This window comes from Brassica napus, chromosome C4 (genome assembly GCF_020379485.1).
Source record: "Brassica napus cultivar Da-Ae chromosome C4, Da-Ae, whole genome shotgun sequence".
Lineage (NCBI taxonomy): Eukaryota > Viridiplantae > Streptophyta > Magnoliopsida > Brassicales > Brassicaceae > Brassica > Brassica napus.
The window spans coordinates 35,474,820-35,493,644 of record NC_063447.1 but is presented as its reverse complement, the minus strand read 5'-3'; the positions used below and the strand labels follow the sequence as shown (position 1 = coordinate 35,493,644).

The 18,825-nt window shown below is 32.2% G+C and overlaps 3 protein-coding genes across 4 annotated transcripts; 2 read left to right on the top strand and 1 right to left on the bottom strand.

Annotated features, from left to right (window-relative positions):
- The first annotated feature begins 541 nt into the window (after positions 1-541).
- Positions 542-2,152, top strand: LOC106382022 (probable pectate lyase 4). Its single transcript, XM_013821978.3, has 5 exons — positions 542-778; positions 868-1,219; positions 1,308-1,518; positions 1,607-1,675; positions 1,758-2,152. Exons 1-5 carry the CDS (start codon positions 652-654, stop codon positions 1,992-1,994), a joined length of 996 nt encoding a protein of 331 aa, XP_013677432.1. The 5' UTR covers positions 542-651; the 3' UTR covers positions 1,995-2,152.
- On the bottom strand, positions 1,955-5,792 carry LOC106382021 (exocyst complex component EXO70H1-like). The gene has a single exon (XM_048754049.1). The coding sequence runs from the start codon at positions 4,107-4,109 to the stop codon at positions 2,208-2,210; it is 1,902 nt and encodes a 633-aa protein (XP_048610006.1). The 5' UTR covers positions 4,110-5,792; the 3' UTR covers positions 1,955-2,207.
- A 7,560-nt stretch (positions 5,793-13,352) lies between these two features.
- LOC106378602 (caffeoylshikimate esterase-like) lies at positions 13,353-17,517 on the top strand. 2 transcript variants are annotated; one of them, XM_022711205.2, is made up of 8 exons: positions 13,353-14,067; positions 14,139-14,171; positions 14,270-14,396; positions 14,475-14,621; positions 15,236-15,366; positions 15,460-15,600; positions 15,740-15,838; positions 16,274-17,517. In XM_022711205.2, the coding sequence occupies exons 1-8, from the start codon at positions 14,065-14,067 to the stop codon at positions 16,532-16,534; spliced, it is 942 nt and encodes a 313-aa protein (XP_022566926.1). In that variant the 5' UTR covers positions 13,353-14,064; the 3' UTR covers positions 16,535-17,517. The 2 variants fall into 2 exon arrangements, with proteins under 2 accessions (XP_022566926.1, XP_048610907.1); XM_048754950.1 differs by having other exon boundaries at positions 15,236-15,600.
- Positions 17,518-18,825: the final 1,308 nt, after the last annotated feature.

The window sequence follows — 18,825 nt, the reverse complement described above, 5'->3', positions numbered from 1 at the left end:
TATTTAGATTACTTTTGTTTATATCATAATAAACTTAAAGTAGGTACGAAAATGGTATCATTTAGACGTACATTTAAAAAATGGTATTAATTTAAGGTAAAAATTAAAATTCTCCTATATTATAATATAATATTTTAGGATATTTGGATTATTTACCTAATTTTATTAGTAAAATAAAAATAAAATATTTAAAAACACACACATATTTTAGTTGTTTCTTATTGTGTTCTTATAAATTCTCAAATCAAAATCTCTGCTTATTCTCGCTTTTATTTTCTTAGTTGTTATAAAATACTTTTGCAAGCTACATCATGTAATAACTCCCTAACATAGAAACTATAAATATATCCTCATCTTTAGTAGGGGAAAGAAGTTCTAGTAATTACAAATTAAACAGAATTATCAAAATTTGAGAACTCCAGTCATTTATTTTCAAACCTTATCCTTAAATGTTTAGGTTTAACAATTTAAACTGGAGTATATTTGTGTTTCAAAAAAAAAAAAAAAAAAACTGGAGTATATTTTATCAGACGGTTGAATCGTCGAACTTTACTTTCACCAAACTATTTTGGTTCTCAGCGTCTTTCTTTCGAAACATTTATTTAATTTAAAAAGAAAACTGAGAGACACACGTCGCATAAGGACAAAACGATGACCACGCTACCATACGCCGACGTCGATTGCAACCTCAGAGCTTTAGCCGGCCGTGCCGAGGGTTTCGGCCGCTTCGCCGTCGGTGGTCTCCACGGCAATCTCTACGTCGTCACTTCTCTCGCAGGTTTGATCTATGCTTAATTTCGCTTTCGAATCGATCCCCCTGTGCCGATTTCACCCCTTGTTGCCATTGATTGTGTGATTGATTGTTAGATGATGGACCTGGATCTCTCCGCGAAGGAGGAAGGAGGAGAGAGCCGTTATGGATCGTGTTCGCGGTCTCCGGAACTATACACCTCAATTCATACTTGAGCGTATCGTCTCACAAGACGATCGATGGAAGAGGACAACGGATCAAGATCACTGGGAAAGGGATAAGGCTGAAGGAATGTGAACATGTCATCATTTGCAATTTGGAGTTTGAAGGTGGTAGAGGCCATGATGTTGATGGGATTCAGATTAAGCCAAAGTCTAGACACATTTGGATTGATAGGTGTAGCTTGAGAGACTACGATGATGGGCTTATTGATATCACTAGGCAGAGCACTGATATCACTGTTTCTAGGTGAGGTTAGGTTAGGGTTATGTTTATGTTTATGGTTTCTTTGTGAGTGTCGTGACTGGTGGTTAGTTTTGTGTTGTTGGTTTTACAGATGTTATTTTGGGCAGCATGATAAGACGATGTTGATTGGAGCGGATCCTTCTCATGTTGATGATAGGTGTATCAGAGTGACGATTCACCATTGTTTCTTTGATGGAACTAGGCAGAGGCATCCTCGTCTCAGGTTTGGGAAAGTTCATTTGTATAACAATTATACAAGAAACTGGGGGATATATGCTGTCTGTGCTAGCGTAGAAGCGCAGGTAAAAACTCTTCTTTTTGTAGCTGTCTGAGAACTCAAGAGGTGAGGCTAATAGCTTTAGCTGAGGATAGTTATGTTTCTGTAATCAGGTGTTCTCTCAATGCAATATATACGAAGCAGGAGTGAAGAAGAAAACTTTTGAATACTACCCTGAGAAGGTTGGTTCTCTCTTTTCACTTGCTTCGTCTTCTTCTGGCATTCTTCACCACCATTATCTTCATTTTGTGTGAATATTTGTAGGCTGCTGACAGGGAAGAAGTAAGAGCTGGGTTGGTTCGATCTGAGAATGACTTGTTCTTGAACGGAGCTCAAGCTTCCTTGTTGACAGGGGCCGGGGGAGAATGTGTGTTCCATCCAAGCGAGCATTACCCGACATGGACCGTGGAGCCTCCATCGGATACTCTCAAGCAAATCATCAAAATCTGTACTGGTTGGCAATCATTATCTTCTCCTTCAGATCATGGCGTTCCTAAGTAGTTGTTGCAGTCCGATTGTTTGTTATCTTGCATATTCTATTTTCTTTATTTTCTAGTTATTTGAGGAGTGAACAATGCTTATGTTCTACAACACATTATGCTCTGTGTGATGAGAAACTCAGTTAAATATTTATAATAATGTAAACAGTTTTGTTTTTATCTTCATTTTGTATTGCACACAATGAAAACAATATTCAGACAGAACTGTAGTGTCTCAGCCTGAAACACACCCAAGTGACATCCATGATGAAGAAGACGAAGAAGATAAAGAGACAGAAGATGAGGCAAGTATTGGTGTTCCATGGAACAGATCAGAGATGTAATTCTCCAAGTTATCTGGCTTGAACCTCACTAGCATTTCGATGTTTCTCTCTTGGCCTAGCATTGGTAAGTACTTCCTGTAAAACTCTCTGTATTCCGGTACAAGCTTCTTTGCTATTGAAACCTTCAATCCGTCCCTAAGCTTCGCATCTGATACAACTCTTGATGATTGTTTCATATATGCTTCCTCAAACGCTGTGTGGAACCTTCTGAAATATGTTTTGGCCTCCTCTGGTGATAGGTCTGTGGGCTCCTCTGGTAAAGACATGTATACATTGGACCATGCTGCTATCTCGTAGTTCGCAGCGTAAGCGTTTAGTTTGTCGCTGTGCTTAGTGAGCCAATCTTCTCCGAGGAGATCCCTCGGGTGAGTTGAACGAACCGTTTCGATGATGAAGTGAAGGTTGTTTGCAAGGAAGAGGTAGGATAGTGAAACGTCCTTGTAATGCTCTGCTTTGGTGTCTAGCTTGCATAGCAGGACAAGGATGAGCCAAGCGAAATGGACCGAGAGTGCGTGATTGCGCTCTTCATCTTCTGTGACTGGAGTTCTGATGTAAGATTCAAGCGACCCTGTGTTTCTCGGGAGCGGATGGTCTGCAATGATTTCAGACAAGACACGGCTGTGTTTAGAAAGGGAGGAGATGAAACTCATTGTTGATCTGGTCAGCTTATGAACCCCTCCTCCAGGAGTAAGAGCTTTCGTCGAATCCTTGTGAATGGTTGATTCAAAATCAACGAGAGCACTGTGGATTGAAACCTTTAGCTTTTGCAAAGATGAGAGCGCCTGAGACTTCACACCGGCCACTGAACCGAAGTGGAATGTCATCTCTATCTCCTGCCATAGATCAGAGATGGCAGCCTGGAGATCCATCAGCGAGAAGATCCTCTCATGAGACTTCTTCTCCTTGGCTACAAACTCAGGGAACTTGAAAAGGTTAGTGGCTGCTTCGTATGCAATCTCGTAAAAGCACGACTCTCTCGTTGAGTTCGAAGCAGAGAAGACATGATCACAGAGAAGTTTCTCTCCACGGAAGAGCGTGGCAACGCCAATCTTTGCAGCTCTGATCCAGTTCTTGATCATATGCTCGAGCGTGACCCAGTCCGTTCTGTGAAATCTTGAGCCTTTGTAGGGTTCAATCCCAAGCAAGCTCATCCCTTCATCTACAATTGATTTTCTGATCCTTTTGTAAATCTTTATACACTCTTTACCATATCCGCAACTGATCATACTCTCTGCAATAGCCTTTAAGTCCGACATCACCACCGCTGAAGCTTTCTCAACCTGTGTGATGGACTCACCAGCTTTCTTGATCTCATCTTCATCATCAGATTGCATGATATCTTCAAACTCGGAGTTGCTAGAGATTGAGGATTGACCTGAAACTGATTCAGGGTCAAGCTTGTCTCTGTTTGAAGATAATATCTGGAAGAACTCTTTCTCCAGCCTCGTCATGGCGATCTGCATCAGGGTCTGCGCAAGAGCGAGCTTAGGGGATTGAGAGTCTTGGGAGACAAGAAAGTGCATCGCTTTTCGCAAGTCACGGACGCATATGATGAACTCTTTGGCTTCTTTTCTGCTGTGGTTGAACAGAGAGACTATCTTGGTGAAGGAAGGCGTGTTTGGATCCCATTTTCTGATGACTGCTTCTGCTCTCTCCACTGCTTCCTCCATAGAAGACTGAGTAAAGTTCTGGCTCAGAGGAGAGGCTGGGAAAGATGTGAATGAAGAAGGAGAAGAAGGGAGGGACTTGGGAGATGAGGAAGAGAAGAAAGCAAACTTGGCCTTTTTCGCCATTGAAAGATGTAAGCTCTCTCTTCTCTTCCTCTTGAACCTTTTGATGGTGTTAACTTTGGCTTCTACTCTTTTGATGCTATGAAGAGAAGATGTGTTTTTAACAAGTTATATAGAGAGATTGGTCTTTGCGTTGATGATGAATGCTTACCTGTGAATATATATAGAACCAAACCAAAAAAATCATTGACTTGGATGTATAAGCCTTAGTTTTTTATATACTTAGACAATTACATCCAAGTATATTATAATAATGACGACAAGGTTTTGCTTACCACGTTTGCAAGTGTTTGACTATTTCATCTTGTCAGTTAATGAAAAATGTCAATTGTTATTAGGGTTGGGTTATACACTTTTAATCAATAGTATTATTATAAAATGTTAACCGTTGCCTTATGCCTTACAAAATATAATTAACATAACATTAATCGTTATTTTCGGTTATAGTGGGTTGTAAACAGTAATTCTCTTAACCGTGTATAGCATAGCTTTCATATACTTTTGTCTTGTCTAATTAAAAAATAATTTCCCAATCTCAGTACTTTAAGAATCGGTTTCTTGATTTTTTAGTTAAAAATTAAGAAACAATTTCTTATATTCTCCTAAAAACCATGTTCTAAGAAACCCTAGATAATGATGCTCTAAATCTATAATACATCAAATGGTGACAAAGTCAATTATAACATTTAATTATTAAAAGTTCAAAGATTCACACATATGCCTAATGCCTTATTAGCTTAACTTTCATATTCAAGTTGGCATATGATATGTACTAGCACACAATAATGTTGTAATCTTTAGTAATCAAACGAACTTTGAACGTTGAAAACTATATTTTTCTTAAACATTGCTTCCCAATTGAATTTGCACATTCCTTTTTCAACGATATGATAACATTTTGGATATTCGGACAAATGTACGTAAATTTACGCGTTAAATAAGCTAATCACTATTATATAAAAAGAGACTATTTTAAGAGTTTCTAAAAGGTGTTACATGAGCAGAAATATTCTTCACCAATCATTTTGCCATGTAACTACGGGCTTGATCTCAAACCAATTTGAAGTTCCGGCCCAACCTTACCCCATTCCGGCCCAACCTTAATTCTCCTACTACCTCCTTCCCGTAACCCTAATCCTCCATTCTACCAAAAGGCCATCGCTTTCCCAAGAAGAATGTATCGATCGTAAGACATGGAAGCGGCTCCGACTCCCTCAGTTTTTCACCCTAATAAACTCCTACTCATATTCTCTACTCAACGCAAAATCACATAAAACTCATAAAAGCACATCCGGCGCTGGCTATCAAAGCAACCAATCTCTTCATCTTCTTCTTTACTTTCTCTTCAAAGATATTTTCTGGTATGAGATAGTTGATATCATGTTTAATCCACGGACTGGAGGGATCGGATCGGAGTGAGTAGAATCAGAAATATGCCTACGTCTACGGCGTCAGTGTCACAAGCTGGAGTTGGCTCTTCTTCTGTCATCTTGAGCGAGTCGATGTCTCGGTCGCTTCGACTGTAGCGACGGCGATCATTTCGATGGCGATTAGAATCTGAAAAAACTGATGACATGTTCGAGGATGACAAAAAGGAAGTAGATGGTAAAGCGGCCATTGTTTCAGAGGACACTTAGATCGTGAGGGTTCTTGCTCAAATATTGTCTCTGATACAATATCTAACTTTTTCAGGTTTGTGCAGAAATATTACATACATACCGATGGATCTTCAGTCAAATAATGTCTTAAAAGCAGCTACTCAAATAAGTCTCTGAGGTAAGCATTGTTTTATTTGCTAGAAGAAGAGTTGTCAGAATGTTGTGTCCTACACACTGAAACTTTAGAGTGTGTCTACTATGTTCTTTTACATCCCTTGGACTTAATAGTCTCATGTGTACAACCAATTCAATCGGTGGTGAAGGGTGTATGTATTAACCAAAAAAATTGTACTTGAACAGAACTGGAAGTAAGTTAAGACTTAAGAATGTAATAAACTAATTGTCATGCACCCTCTTTATTTTTTGCAGTCTCTGAGACGAGAAGAAACTTAAAGCGGAGCCAGGCTATTGAAGCACATCATGCTTCATTTTCTCAGTCTAAGGTAAAGTATGTTGTTCCTTTGTGAATTTATTTCAAGTCTAATATTTAACTGCATTATGAAAAAAAACAATATTAATGATATGTACCTAGGAATGTGAATCCTTCTATTCTTATATTCTTTGAAATCAAGAGCTTCAATGCTGGACAGATAACAGCAGAGTCATTTAGCTTGGTGCACAAACATGTTAGGTTTCTCCACTGCTTGATATTTTCATGGTTATTTTGCATCTTTCGCTACATTTGTAGGAAATAGTTTTTTTTTTGTAGGAAAACCATCAGTTTCAAAGAGGCAGGCAGATCCATTTTTTCCAAATGCATGTTTGTAGTTACATTACAAGTTAATTTAACTTTCGTAGTTTCTGGTGAAAAATCATAGCACCTTTTTTCCCCACAGGTCTCTCACAATTTCACTTGGTACATGTCATCACTAAGCTTGGCATGTTATTTGTATACAATTTCGAGACTGCTTCTGCTAATCTACAGAAATCTAATAAGTCCACATCAAATTTTCTTAGACTTTTGAAGCTTTCTGAGTTGGAGGGTTTTATGCCAGTTGGACAAGTTCTTTTGGCTAAAAATCTATAGTAATACCTTTTATTAGTGGTCCAGTGTGCATAACCTTATTTTTCAGTTTTTCACAGTAAAACTATCTATTTCAACTTACCATGTGAAGAACACTATGCTATTGTATAACAGTTGAACAATTTCGAAAATCTGATTTGTTTCCTTGGTTCAGATGAGTGGACATGTTCTCTTGCTAAAATATTTATAGTTAACAAACAGAACCCGGTCTTAAATTTTCTGTTCTAGAAACTTTTTGCAAAACAATTTGTAGTTTTCGTTTCTATAATTGACGTGGTTTTTAATCTCTCCAATTTTTTTAAAATGGAGCAAGATTTTTCGTAGGTGTTTCTTTTTTGCTGCATTGTATGTAACAAAATAGAAAGAGTTCTTTCCCCAAAGAAAATTAGAATTCAGCTCAAAAGTTGTAATGTATGTGCATCAGCAGAAGTGCTTCAAAGTTCAAATGTATCTCGCATGGAAACATCAGGTTTGTAAGACATTTTGACCTCAGGTGATGATGATGATAGGTGGTAGGTGGTTTCAGTGGCAATGATAATGAGGATAGGTGGCAGGTGGTGATGGTCCAGTTGGTTTGTTTCTTGGTTGTCTCGATGAGAGACACAAAGAATGGCATGAAGCTTTTGATATACACAACTTTGCTATGTAATCTTTAAAAATTCTTATATCCAAATTATAATAAAAATATATGTTTTATACATGGATAAAAACTTGATCATAAAATAAGAAAACATGATGTACAACAAAAAAATAAGCAAACATAGAAAAAAATATAACAGTAACAATTTTTTATGTTGTGTATCTAATTAAGATGTTTACTCTATTACATTGAGTCATTTATTTCTTCTTTCATAATATCTAAAACAAAAAAAGAAATATAATAAAAAAAATCAAAGTACCAATTTATTCAAAAGTAAATGTATAAGAGTACAAAAATCAATTATGATTTGTTAAATTAAAAGTATATACATGACCGTTTGCAGTTTTGGTGTGTATAATTATTTGATTGATGACATATTATTTGATTGTTTTGGGCTGGAATATAAACCTAACATATTGTTATGTTCCATTTAGTTATGTAACTATATATGATTTACTATGTGGAAACAGAAAATGAGATATTTGATTAGATAGGAATTATATACTTTCATTCAATACTTCCGCCGCTGAAAAGATTAATTGATTTTTTTTTTAATTTACAGATTATTAATGGTTACTCTACATTTAATTTATTTGGTTAAATTACGTTTGGTTCACTCTAACTCATTCGAAGCAAATTATTTGCTATAATAGGGTATGAAACTAAAGCAAAATTCTGCTAGAAATATAATATTTTATTAATTTATAACACTATTTATAAAAGTATTTTCAAATAGCATGAACAACATTTCCAACAAATAATTAATTATAAAAAAATTCAACAAATGCCAAAATAATTTACAAAACATAATTAGTAAAACACTAAACATTAAAGAAAATTTCATTTTAAATCGAATATCTTATATAAACGGAAAACATATATTACAAAACATCATTTGTTGTTACACAATATATACTAATTATTATTGATAATATTATTGAAACTTTACTTTAAAATATAATTATTTATAATTTTATCACATTACATCTGATTTTCAATTGATTTAGCTTGAAGATGAGTGTTTTATTATCGTAAAAAATTAGTTATTGTAATAATATAAAAATTTGATATTCTTAGAAATAAAAAATATTAGTTATTTTTACTTTAGATTTTCTTCAACTATATCAAATAGCAGTAGAAATAAAATAGAAAAAATAAAAGTCATTATGTTTTTCTTAGTTTTTCATTTAATAATTTTATATCTAACAAAAAAAATTGAGCGGTCTTTTCAACTCAAACCAACCAAATTTAATAAAATTTACAGTTTTCGAATAAAAACATATTGTATTTATTATAAACTAAACTTTCAATATTTTATAAAATTAAAATATACTTTAGTAGAAAATAGTTTTAGTGTATTTTAGTATAAAATAGTTATAGTGTAAATTTACCCGCCCGTAGGGCGGGCCAAACCCCTAGTTAAACTAATTATGTTAGTAAAATGTTGTTATATTGTTCGAAAGCACTCAATTCACGTAATTGCATTCAATTCATTAGGCCTCAGACCTGGAATCCGCTCCGACAAATGAATATCTAAGGGGTCCGGATCCGGGTTCACGGATCCGGATCCGCATGAAATATTGGGTCCGGATATTCGGATCCGAGTATTTTATTTATTTTTAAAATACTAAAATATAATTATATTTATATATGTATATTATATAATTTTTATAGAAAATAAATAAAATTTTAATTTATCTAATTTCAATAATTTTTCAATTTTATTTACAAAAATATTTTAAATAGTAAATAAATTATAATTTTTTTTAAAAAAAATGGAACTCGGATAATCGTAAGGCCCAGATCCGGATCTGGATAGCAATTTTACGGATCTGGATAACAATTTTACGGATCCAGATTCGAATGTCCTAAAATACTCCGGATATCCGATCCGTGCTACCCTACAATTCATCATAACAATAACAAGGACTATTTGAATAAAAAAATCAATTTAAGTTAAGTAATGTTTTAAACATTTGTTATTTACTACCATCATTTGTTAAACATATATAATCTTCTTCTGTTTTTTTGGTAAAATATTAAATATTATTCCAAATTTTAATTTGTGATTTTGGTTACAAATACGATAAGTAGCATAATACAGTAGAACATCTATAAATTAATACTCGATAAATTAATAATCTCTATAAATTAATAAATTTCGTCGGTCCCAACTTGGACCGGTGTAAAATATGACACAAATCGATAAAATAATAAGATAATGCTATTTTTAAAACTCCCATGTAAAGATATAGTCTCATTAAAATCATAAATTAATAATATATCTCTATATATATTTTATATAAGTACAAACTAAACATATATTGTTGGTTTTATATTCACAATGAAAATACTTTTATTTTTCTTAATATTTTAATATATTTTGATAATATTTAGTAAAATTATATCCAAAATCACCTAACGATTCTATGAAACATAAAAATATACACCAAATAAGATAATAAAATAATATAAAATTCAAATGTATAAAATTTAAATAATTTATATACGGTAGAATCAAATATTTTCTTATTTTATTAATAAAATAGAAAAAATCTAAAAAAAATTATTTTTGTAAATTAATATTTCTATAAATTAATAAAATTTTAAAGTTCCAACATTATTAATTTATAGAGGTTCTACTGTACAAAACCGAACTAAAACACACAAACTAACAACAAAGTAACGACCTTGAAATGAAACCGGTGCAGAAAAGAAGTCCTAGAAACTAGCTAAACAGCGAGATGAGCCAAGACCAAGCGAGCGGGAAAGGCCGGAGAGAAGAAGTCGGTTGCCACAAGCTATCGAGAGATCGACGCCCTCAAACCTAGAAGCTACGGTTCATGTAGCTTCCGACAACCCTACCCAACACAAACTGAGCCGAAGAATCTAAGTACGGACCAAACCACCAAACCAGACAGAAGCAACCCGACGGCACGAGAGAGAACTTTCACAGGAAGCCGTCGTTCCAAAGATAACTTCTTCTGTTCACAGTAGTTGTTGATTTTGTTTGATATATCTATGTATTTATCTTTATATTCTTATATTGTAAGTTAATTAGTAACCGTTGTCAGAATTAAGGCATGTGTGATTTCATCTCTAGTACTTCATATCTACGTTAAAGTATTCACAAAAAATTAATTTGTTGTCATCGTCTATATGAAACGATGAACTTCTCGTTTGACCAAAAGACGATCACATAGAGATGCATACTAATTTATATACCAACTTGACCAATTCATGTATTTTACATATCTATTATATGTGACAGGACATTCGCATGTTACGTATATTATTAAAGTTTGCGAGAAAAAGTCAAATATACGCACTCGACAAAATGTGATACAAAGATATACATACCAGAGTCACTGGCATTTTCCTTGAAGAACAAACTCGAGATTCTATACCAAAGTCAACTATGTTTGTACATGTCAATCATTTTGGTTTCAACGATGTGTATATGAGTTGGCGAAATCATTACAAGGGCATTATAACATATTCTACATTTTCTCACGACTTAGTATCGTTGGCTAGTGCTATACTTCACGTATGCGGTCATATTGGTTCGTCTACGAACCAGAAGCAATTTGTTTAGTGGAGTTTTCTTTTTCTTTTTGTGGAACAATCAACCAAGAAAGCGACTAGTATTAACTATAGCATCGCTTGAATTAAAAAAATCACGAATTTGGCAAATCTAATAATTATTTTGGTAATGTTCTATACTTCTATGCTTTCGCTACACATTTTAAAAAGGGAAGATTGTGTTGTGTAGGCTTGGGGAGTACTAATGAATCATAGACCTGTTTGTTATGGGTTCGATTATTGCTAACAACAATGTTGTTACTAATTGGCTAGACAAACATGGACTATGTCTTAGGTTTTATTTAGCAAACATGGATCTGGAACCACTGGTTGATACCGAGAATTAACTGGACTTAGGTCAAGACACCCGTAGGTAACCCAAGAAAATAGTATCGAAGTGTGAAAACAATTTGGAGAGGGGATTCTTGTAGAGCGGTCAACTCAATCGTAGGTCAGACATTGAGACCATGATAATGAAGTCAATTTTGTAGAAGGAAATATATTAATTTTCTCAAAGAAAAAGAATAAAAAATGGCTATTTTGACTTACTATACAGATACATTCAACTTCAGTGTAGCCATAAATCTCAAGAGAACAAAATAAAACAAAAGAGATATATTTATGATACTTTGAGATTTACAAATTCCTTTTTTACGTCCAATTATTATTAGTTAAAGTGAGAAATTTAAAGAACATAGCAACAAGTTACACAAAAATAAGAGTTAGAAATATACATGCTTAGAAGAAATAAGAACGAAACCAACATGTTTTCACAATATACTAAAGGAAAAGTAACTGTACAACAACTCAAATTTATAATTGAAAATTGGGAAATTTTCCAAAACATAACAAAAAATAAGCATGTTTGTTCCTTTGGTTTAATTTTTTTGTCCATTTTTCTGTCTTTTTCCTTTTCCATTTTAAAACTTAATGAAATAAATAGTTTTATGACTCAAAAAAATATAAAAAGATTGAAGAAATTGATGAAACACCCATATACACAAACTGATATTTTTTTAGTTGAAAAACTTGATAAATTAAAATTTTAAATTATATTCTACAAAAAGTAGATTCATCTTCTACGAAAAATTGGTTATTCTAAATTAAACAAGTTCATCTACTTTGTTTAGAACATACAATATACTTTTAATTAAATTTCTAATTATTAAGAATGCAAATTCTACCAGTTGTAAAGATAGCTACATTTTTTGTGAATGCAGTTTCTACTTTTATGAGATAATCTAAAATTTCACGAATGCGAAATCTAGACACAATTCAGACGGCTACATGTGGTAGAATCTGCTTATAGAATTTTTGTCTTGTTTCTACGTAGTGTAGAAGGTACATTCTACGAATAAGAATAAAAATATTTTCAAAAATATGGCAAGTTCAGTTACAACTTACAATATATTATAAGAATATTTGGAAATATTTTTACTTTCCTAAAACGTGTTTCAGCTATTTTTCTTGCCAAAAAAATAAAAGTTTATTTTTATTTATTTATTTTCTAAAAATTGATTATTTTAAAAATTGATTTATTTTAAATTATATTTAAGAATATATGTAGATATTTCAAAATATAATCCTAGATATATTTTCATTTATTTCATTGGATTAAGATATTTAAATCAAATTGCAAAAAATTAAAAAAAAATTGATATAAATTCTTATAACTATCAAAAAATAAAACTAAACTGAATTCATATATTAAATTGTTTTGGGGATTTGTTTTTTCTTTTTTTTCTATTTAGATTTTGTTTTAATTAGATTTTGATTCAATTTTTTTTGTTTTCTTTTTTTTTGTGTCAAAATTCTTTTTTTTTGTTTTTAATTGATATATAAAAGTGAGTTTTTAAGTTGTTAATTGATAAAGTAAAGGTTAGATTGGAGAATTTAAAAAATATTATGCTAAAAGGATTAGTTTAGGTTGGTTTTATACTAAGAGTGCAAAGAGTTTGTTTTTTTTTATTCTATTTTGGTAAATTTCCCTTGAAAATTTAACGTCAATATAATTCATGAAAATTTCTCAATTAGCTTGGAAGAAACTTGCTGAGAAGCCATCCGAGCCAGGAACTTTGTCCGGATGAATTGCAAGTAGAGCCAAGTGTATTTCTTCAGGACTGGGAGTCGCCGTGAGTGAGAGATTCGTTTATTCAGATATCTTAGATGTGAGGGCTTCTGTAAATATTTGGAGCCTGTCAGCCGGGTACTGACTTAAATAGCTTTGAGAAGTACTCCACAATTGTTCCAGTAAACTCTTCATCTGTGTACACAGGTTCTCCATTTTCATTCTCCAACACTGAGTGAAACTCCTCTAAGTAAACGTTACAGTCGCAGATGCTGTGACTCGGCATGTGACAAAAGATGATAGTGTACAAACAGCTCTAAGAGGGAATATCCGTCCATTGATAGATTCTTCTGCGTTAGCGCTCATTCCCAATTTCAGTTGCCTTCATAACCTAAAAGTTGTACATTTTTCAAAATTTTATATTTCTGTGATATTTTTAGAAAACAAAACTTAAAATGTGAAAGTTTTAAGACTTTCCTTATTGTTTTTGTTTAGTATTTTTATCTCCATTCACCAACTTCAGCTCACCACCGGGCACCGGCTTACAACTTTATTCAACTAGGATGAAAAGGAAAGATCAGAAGAGACTTTATGACTTCACAGAACATTTATCAAAGATTAAATTAACTTAAGTGAGAAATTAAAATCTAGGACAAAAAAAAAGTAACCAACATTTCTTGTTAGTAGACTTAATTGTGCATTATTATGATGAAGTTGTGTTATACAACTTCACTAAAATGACGTTTACGCAAAAAAAAAAAAAACTTATTCCGTAATTAGTGCTTACTTTTGGTGTTGTGAAATTGCTAAATTCAGGCCACCACCAAAATATTAGTAATGGTTCTTGTGAGCGAAGAAAAAGAACATGACTATTGTCTGATTCAACCCTTTTCTAAACATTTCTTCTTCCACAAGAAACAACAACCTAACTATATATTCTGTTATGTTTTATTGTTACTCTCTCATTACATTTTCTGGGATCAAATATGGTTAGTTTTTTGTTCTTTTCTATGGCTTCTAAATTAAATATATATGTGATTTGAGTTTTATCATTTTACAGGCTTATATTGATGGACAGGTCGGATATAGCGAGGTAAATTTCATTACTCGATTTGAAGATTAATTACTTGTTTTCTTATTATATATCTAATGAACAAGTAAATGCTCATGATAGTTCTTAAATTGATTTAGGAATTTATCAAGAATTCAAGGGGAATGCAACTCCTAACTTGCAAATGGTTTCCAGTAAATCAAGAACCAAGAGCTCTCATTTTCTTTTGTCATGGCTACGCAATTGATTGCAGCACCACCTTTAAAGGTATATATATCATGATAGATATGCATCCATTGAATAACATAATGGAACAAATAGGTGAATGTGAACTTTACGTTGCAGATGTTGCATCTAAGTTTGCAAAAGAAGGATTTGGTATGTATGGAATTGAATATGAAGGGCATGGAAGATCAGGTGGCCTCAATGTCTACATTGATGACTTCGATCTTCTCATCAATGATGTCTATTCACATTTCTCCAAAATATCTGGTCCATCTCCATTTTTTTTCTTTCTTATTTGTTAACTTCATCTTTTCTTTCTTGACCTCATGATTACACCTTGACACACTCTTAAAATTTCACAACATCAAATATGAGCATGGATTGTTTCAACACCATTATCTTCGTTTACGTTGCATTTTACATGAAATATCATATTTTAAAATCTTAAATATTTTCAAATTTTTTCCCTATAACATATGTCTGGAGTGTAAATTAACGATCTATGTTAATTGACGTTTGCAGTTGCAACTAACAAAGGAACTTCACATCAAACATTTAAAGTTGTGAATACTATTCTGAAAGGATATACATAACATTTGTGGCAATATGTGGGGGTGCATACACTTGAACGGCTTGAATGTTTAGTTAATATGATTTGCGGATTTTTTTTGGAGTTTCAATACAAAACTATAGTAATATATATATATATATATATATGTCTTTGATAAAAAAAAATACATATATGTCAATTTCTTTTCTTTTTCTTAAAAAGAAGATTATAGATCTTGATTATACATATTTGAAAGTTTCTTTAGAACAAATTATTTTAATATTAGGGTTGTAACTCGCGTAATCTGGATTTTGTTTGTTGTGCATGGCAGAAATGGGAGAGAACCCAAAGAAGAAGAAATTTTTGATGGGAGAATCAATGGGTGGAGCAGTAGTTCTTCTCTTGCACCGCAAGAAACCAGAGTTTTTGGATGGAGCTATCCTTATTGCTCCTATGTGTAAGGTGAACAGATTCACACATATCATTACTTCATCAATCATCTCTTATAAATCAAGAATCATAAACATATCCAATTACGATTGTGATGAAAGACAGATTGCTGAAGAGATGAAACCACCAAAAACAGTTATATCTATGATGAACTTGGTCATACATCTGATCCCATCATGGAAGTCGATACTTCCAGGGCCTGATATCATTAACCTCGCTATTAAACAGCCTCATAAGAGACAAGAGGTACGTACTCTACATTCTTTTACACTATATTGACTATAGGATTGGTAACCGATACATTATGGACCTGGCAAATCCATAGTTTCTACGGACTAATACTCTATTCCCCTGAATTTACAAAACATACATTCACACAAAACAGATTAAAGATAATCCAAATTGCTATATTGGGAGGCCTCGTATGAAGACGATGAGCGAGCTTTTTAGAGTAAGCCTTGACCTAGAGAATCGGTTGCACGAGGTAATAATCAAAGTTATATTATGATTGTTTCAAACTAATTTTAGGATATTCCTCTTTTTATAAAATATATATTTTTCACAAAATATTTTGGCAAGTGTAAACACAGGCCACGACAGTACCCTTCATGTTGTGTTTATAATTACCAATGTTCTAAAATTTGGTTTAGGTAGTGCTTAAACGTCCACATATGAGGCAAAGCCAGTAATAAATGAAATGATTTGTTTATAACATTTTTAAAAAGAAAATCGTTATAGACGGTGTCTGTCTGAGCCTTAATTATCGCTTAGCGTTTTTTGGAACATTGATATTTACAATTAATTGTAGTTTCATTTGGACAAAACTAAAACATACTATAAACGTAGAACAAATGAATAAACAATTGATATCTTATTTATATAACTCATTTGATTTTGGAGATATATGTATGTGAGATAGGTGACAATGCCATTCATAGTATTGCATGGAGAAGATGATAAAGTTACGGATAAAGAAGCTAGCAAACTGCTTTATGAGGTGGCTTCCTCCAATGATAAGACTCTGAAGCTGTATCCTGAAATGTGGCATAGCCTTCTTTTCGGGGAGCCTTTGGAGAAGTCAGAGCTTGTATTCAATGACATTGTCCAATGGATGGAGACCAGAATCAATACTCTTCAAGTGAATGCTAATAACAACCATGAAGCAAAATCTCAAATCTGATTTTACTCATATTCGGTTTAGACTATATCTGATAACTAAATTTTATTTGCTTTTAAAAACTTTTTCTTTTCAAGGTTTCTGTAAAAGAGAAAAAATGGGATGACATGAGAGATTGATGGTATACTTTTCAACTTTAAATTATTATTTTTATCACAAATTATGACAATATTATATAAATAATTTTATAACGATAGTTCTATTATAAAATATGAAGTCTGACGATCCTAATTGTATTCTCATTTGCATTACGTCGAAAATTTCTTGTAAACTTTATTTTCAATTTGATATAACTGTTTGTAAATTGTTTTCAGATTTGAAATTCAAAATATTTAATGTAAAAAATATTAATGAACTTTCAGTCAAACTAACCAATTCTGACAAATTAAGAATTGATTAATCCATTTTAAATATATTGTTGACATATTTTATTTACCTTTACACCATGCAGTATGTAGCTTTTGCCAATGTCTAGAAATGCAGAAAATGATTACAAAAATTATAAGTAGGGTAAGAAGAGAAAAGGTTAATGAAGAAGTTATTTGAGCATAAAAAGTTTTAGCGTTGTTTTTTTTCACTTACCTGGACTTCAAGCTTTATCTTCCAAGTTCAGTATCAATTCATAGCATATTGATGTTCTTCTTTTTTTCATTTCATTAAAAGAAGGAAATTCTTTTGAAGACTGATAGGCTACTGTTTGACCTGAAACAATTTGAATTTGGATATAGAACTGTAAATGATTTTGTCATTAGAAGTTGAAATTTTAGAGAGAATCAATGGAGTCATTGCAAAGAATTTAAGAATTTACTATTTCTGAATGCAAGTAGATATGGAACTAATATATGGCATTATCTAGAAAAGATTAGCGCTTTCTAAATAATGGGATTATGGGAGCCGTGTGAAATTATCGGAAACTTTTATTTTATATATAAAATAATTAAAAAAATTAGTTAATAGACTAAACAGATTTTTTTGCGTTTAAAATTTTCTTTATTTACATTTGTTTTTAAAGTTGTAAAGCACATGCCATGTGTCATAATCTAATTGATTAAGTGACTTGTGCTTTAATATATAAAAAAAATTTGTATGCATACAATGTTAATTATATTTAATTTTCTTACAACAAAAGGCTATTCTAATCATATGCAGATTCCAGATCCGATAGCCAATTCGAGGGAACTGAATCAACATAAACCATAGCAAAAGGCATATTCCGAGCACCGTGTTCCATGCTAAATATCTATAAATGTTCTGGTAGAAATATATACCTAAATCCGATTAACTCAAAATTATTTGATATTTATCCAAATTATTTGATATTTTATCTGAATATCTAATAGTTTACCTAAATTATCCTGAAAAACTCAAACTAAACCGTAATTGAACTAATCCCTAGTTTTTTTGGATATTAGTTGTTTTTAATATCTGAACCTTTCTGAACTGATTTTTTCTAGGTTTTATATGGATTCAAACATATAAACTATCTAATATCCAAAATAACCGGTGGAAATGGGAAAGCCAGAACCTGAAAATTAGGTGTGGACGTTTTGATATTCATTCGGGTTCGATTCAGATTGATTTGAATTTTCATTTTTGGGTTAGAGATTTAAGTTTATTCGGGCATTTAGAAGTTTTGGTTTGGTTTTGGTTTGGATTCTTACAGGTTTGGTTCTGGTCCGGGTAACCATTTAAATTATGTCAAAATTTTCAAAAATCCAACTATAGCTTAAATTCCTCAAAATAAAAAATAAAATAATATAAAATATATAAATTTGAGTAACATATGAACAAATATCTATAATTGACATAAATTGGTTCTATTTCGATATTTTGTGGAGAACTAATAGGTATTTCGAGTGTTTAGATATTTTGACTCTTTTTGGATATTTATTTTTGGATATTTTCAGGTATTTTACATAATTCAAATTTTTGGATATTTTGGATATATTTTTGGATATTAAAATAATTAATATACGTTAAAGCTATTGTGATCATGGTATTTTTTGGATACTCAGAACTATTTCAGTTCATGTTAGATTTGATTCTGATTCTCGAGATATTAAAATTTTGGATCTGTTTAGGTATAATATTAGTTTTATTTTGGATCTAGTATAAATTTTTCGAGTTGTGTTCGATTCAATTTTCTGAATTCAGATATTTTTGTATAGCCCTACTGATAATTACCCAAGAAATGAAATAACTTGGGAGGAAAACAAAGTTAAGTGAATAAAGGGCCAAGAGGATAAAGTCGCAAATTATTATTTTATAATAGCTCAATGAAGCTAGAGGTTTAG

Excerpts from the sequence above, each read along its gene's own strand:
- LOC106382021 (XM_048754049.1), bottom strand. The coding sequence starts at position 4,109 with ATGGCGAAAAAGGCCAAGTTTGCTTTCTTCTCTTCCTCATCTCCCAAG.
- LOC106378602 (XM_048754950.1), top strand. Across the intron at positions 14,622-15,235 it reads ACATTTCTCCAAAATATCTG|AAATGGGAGAGAACCCAAAG; the intron begins GTCCATCTCCAT and ends TGTGCATGGCAG. Across the intron at positions 15,601-15,739 it reads AGCCTCATAAGAGACAAGAG|ATTAAAGATAATCCAAATTG; the intron begins GTACGTACTCTA and ends CACACAAAACAG.
- LOC106382022 (XM_013821978.3), top strand. The coding sequence starts at position 652 with ATGACCACGCTACCATACGCCGACGTCGATTGCAACCTCAGAGCTTTA. Across the intron at positions 1,519-1,606 it reads GTGCTAGCGTAGAAGCGCAG|GTGTTCTCTCAATGCAATAT; the intron begins GTAAAAACTCTT and ends TTCTGTAATCAG. Across the intron at positions 1,676-1,757 it reads TTGAATACTACCCTGAGAAG|GCTGCTGACAGGGAAGAAGT; the intron begins GTTGGTTCTCTC and ends GAATATTTGTAG.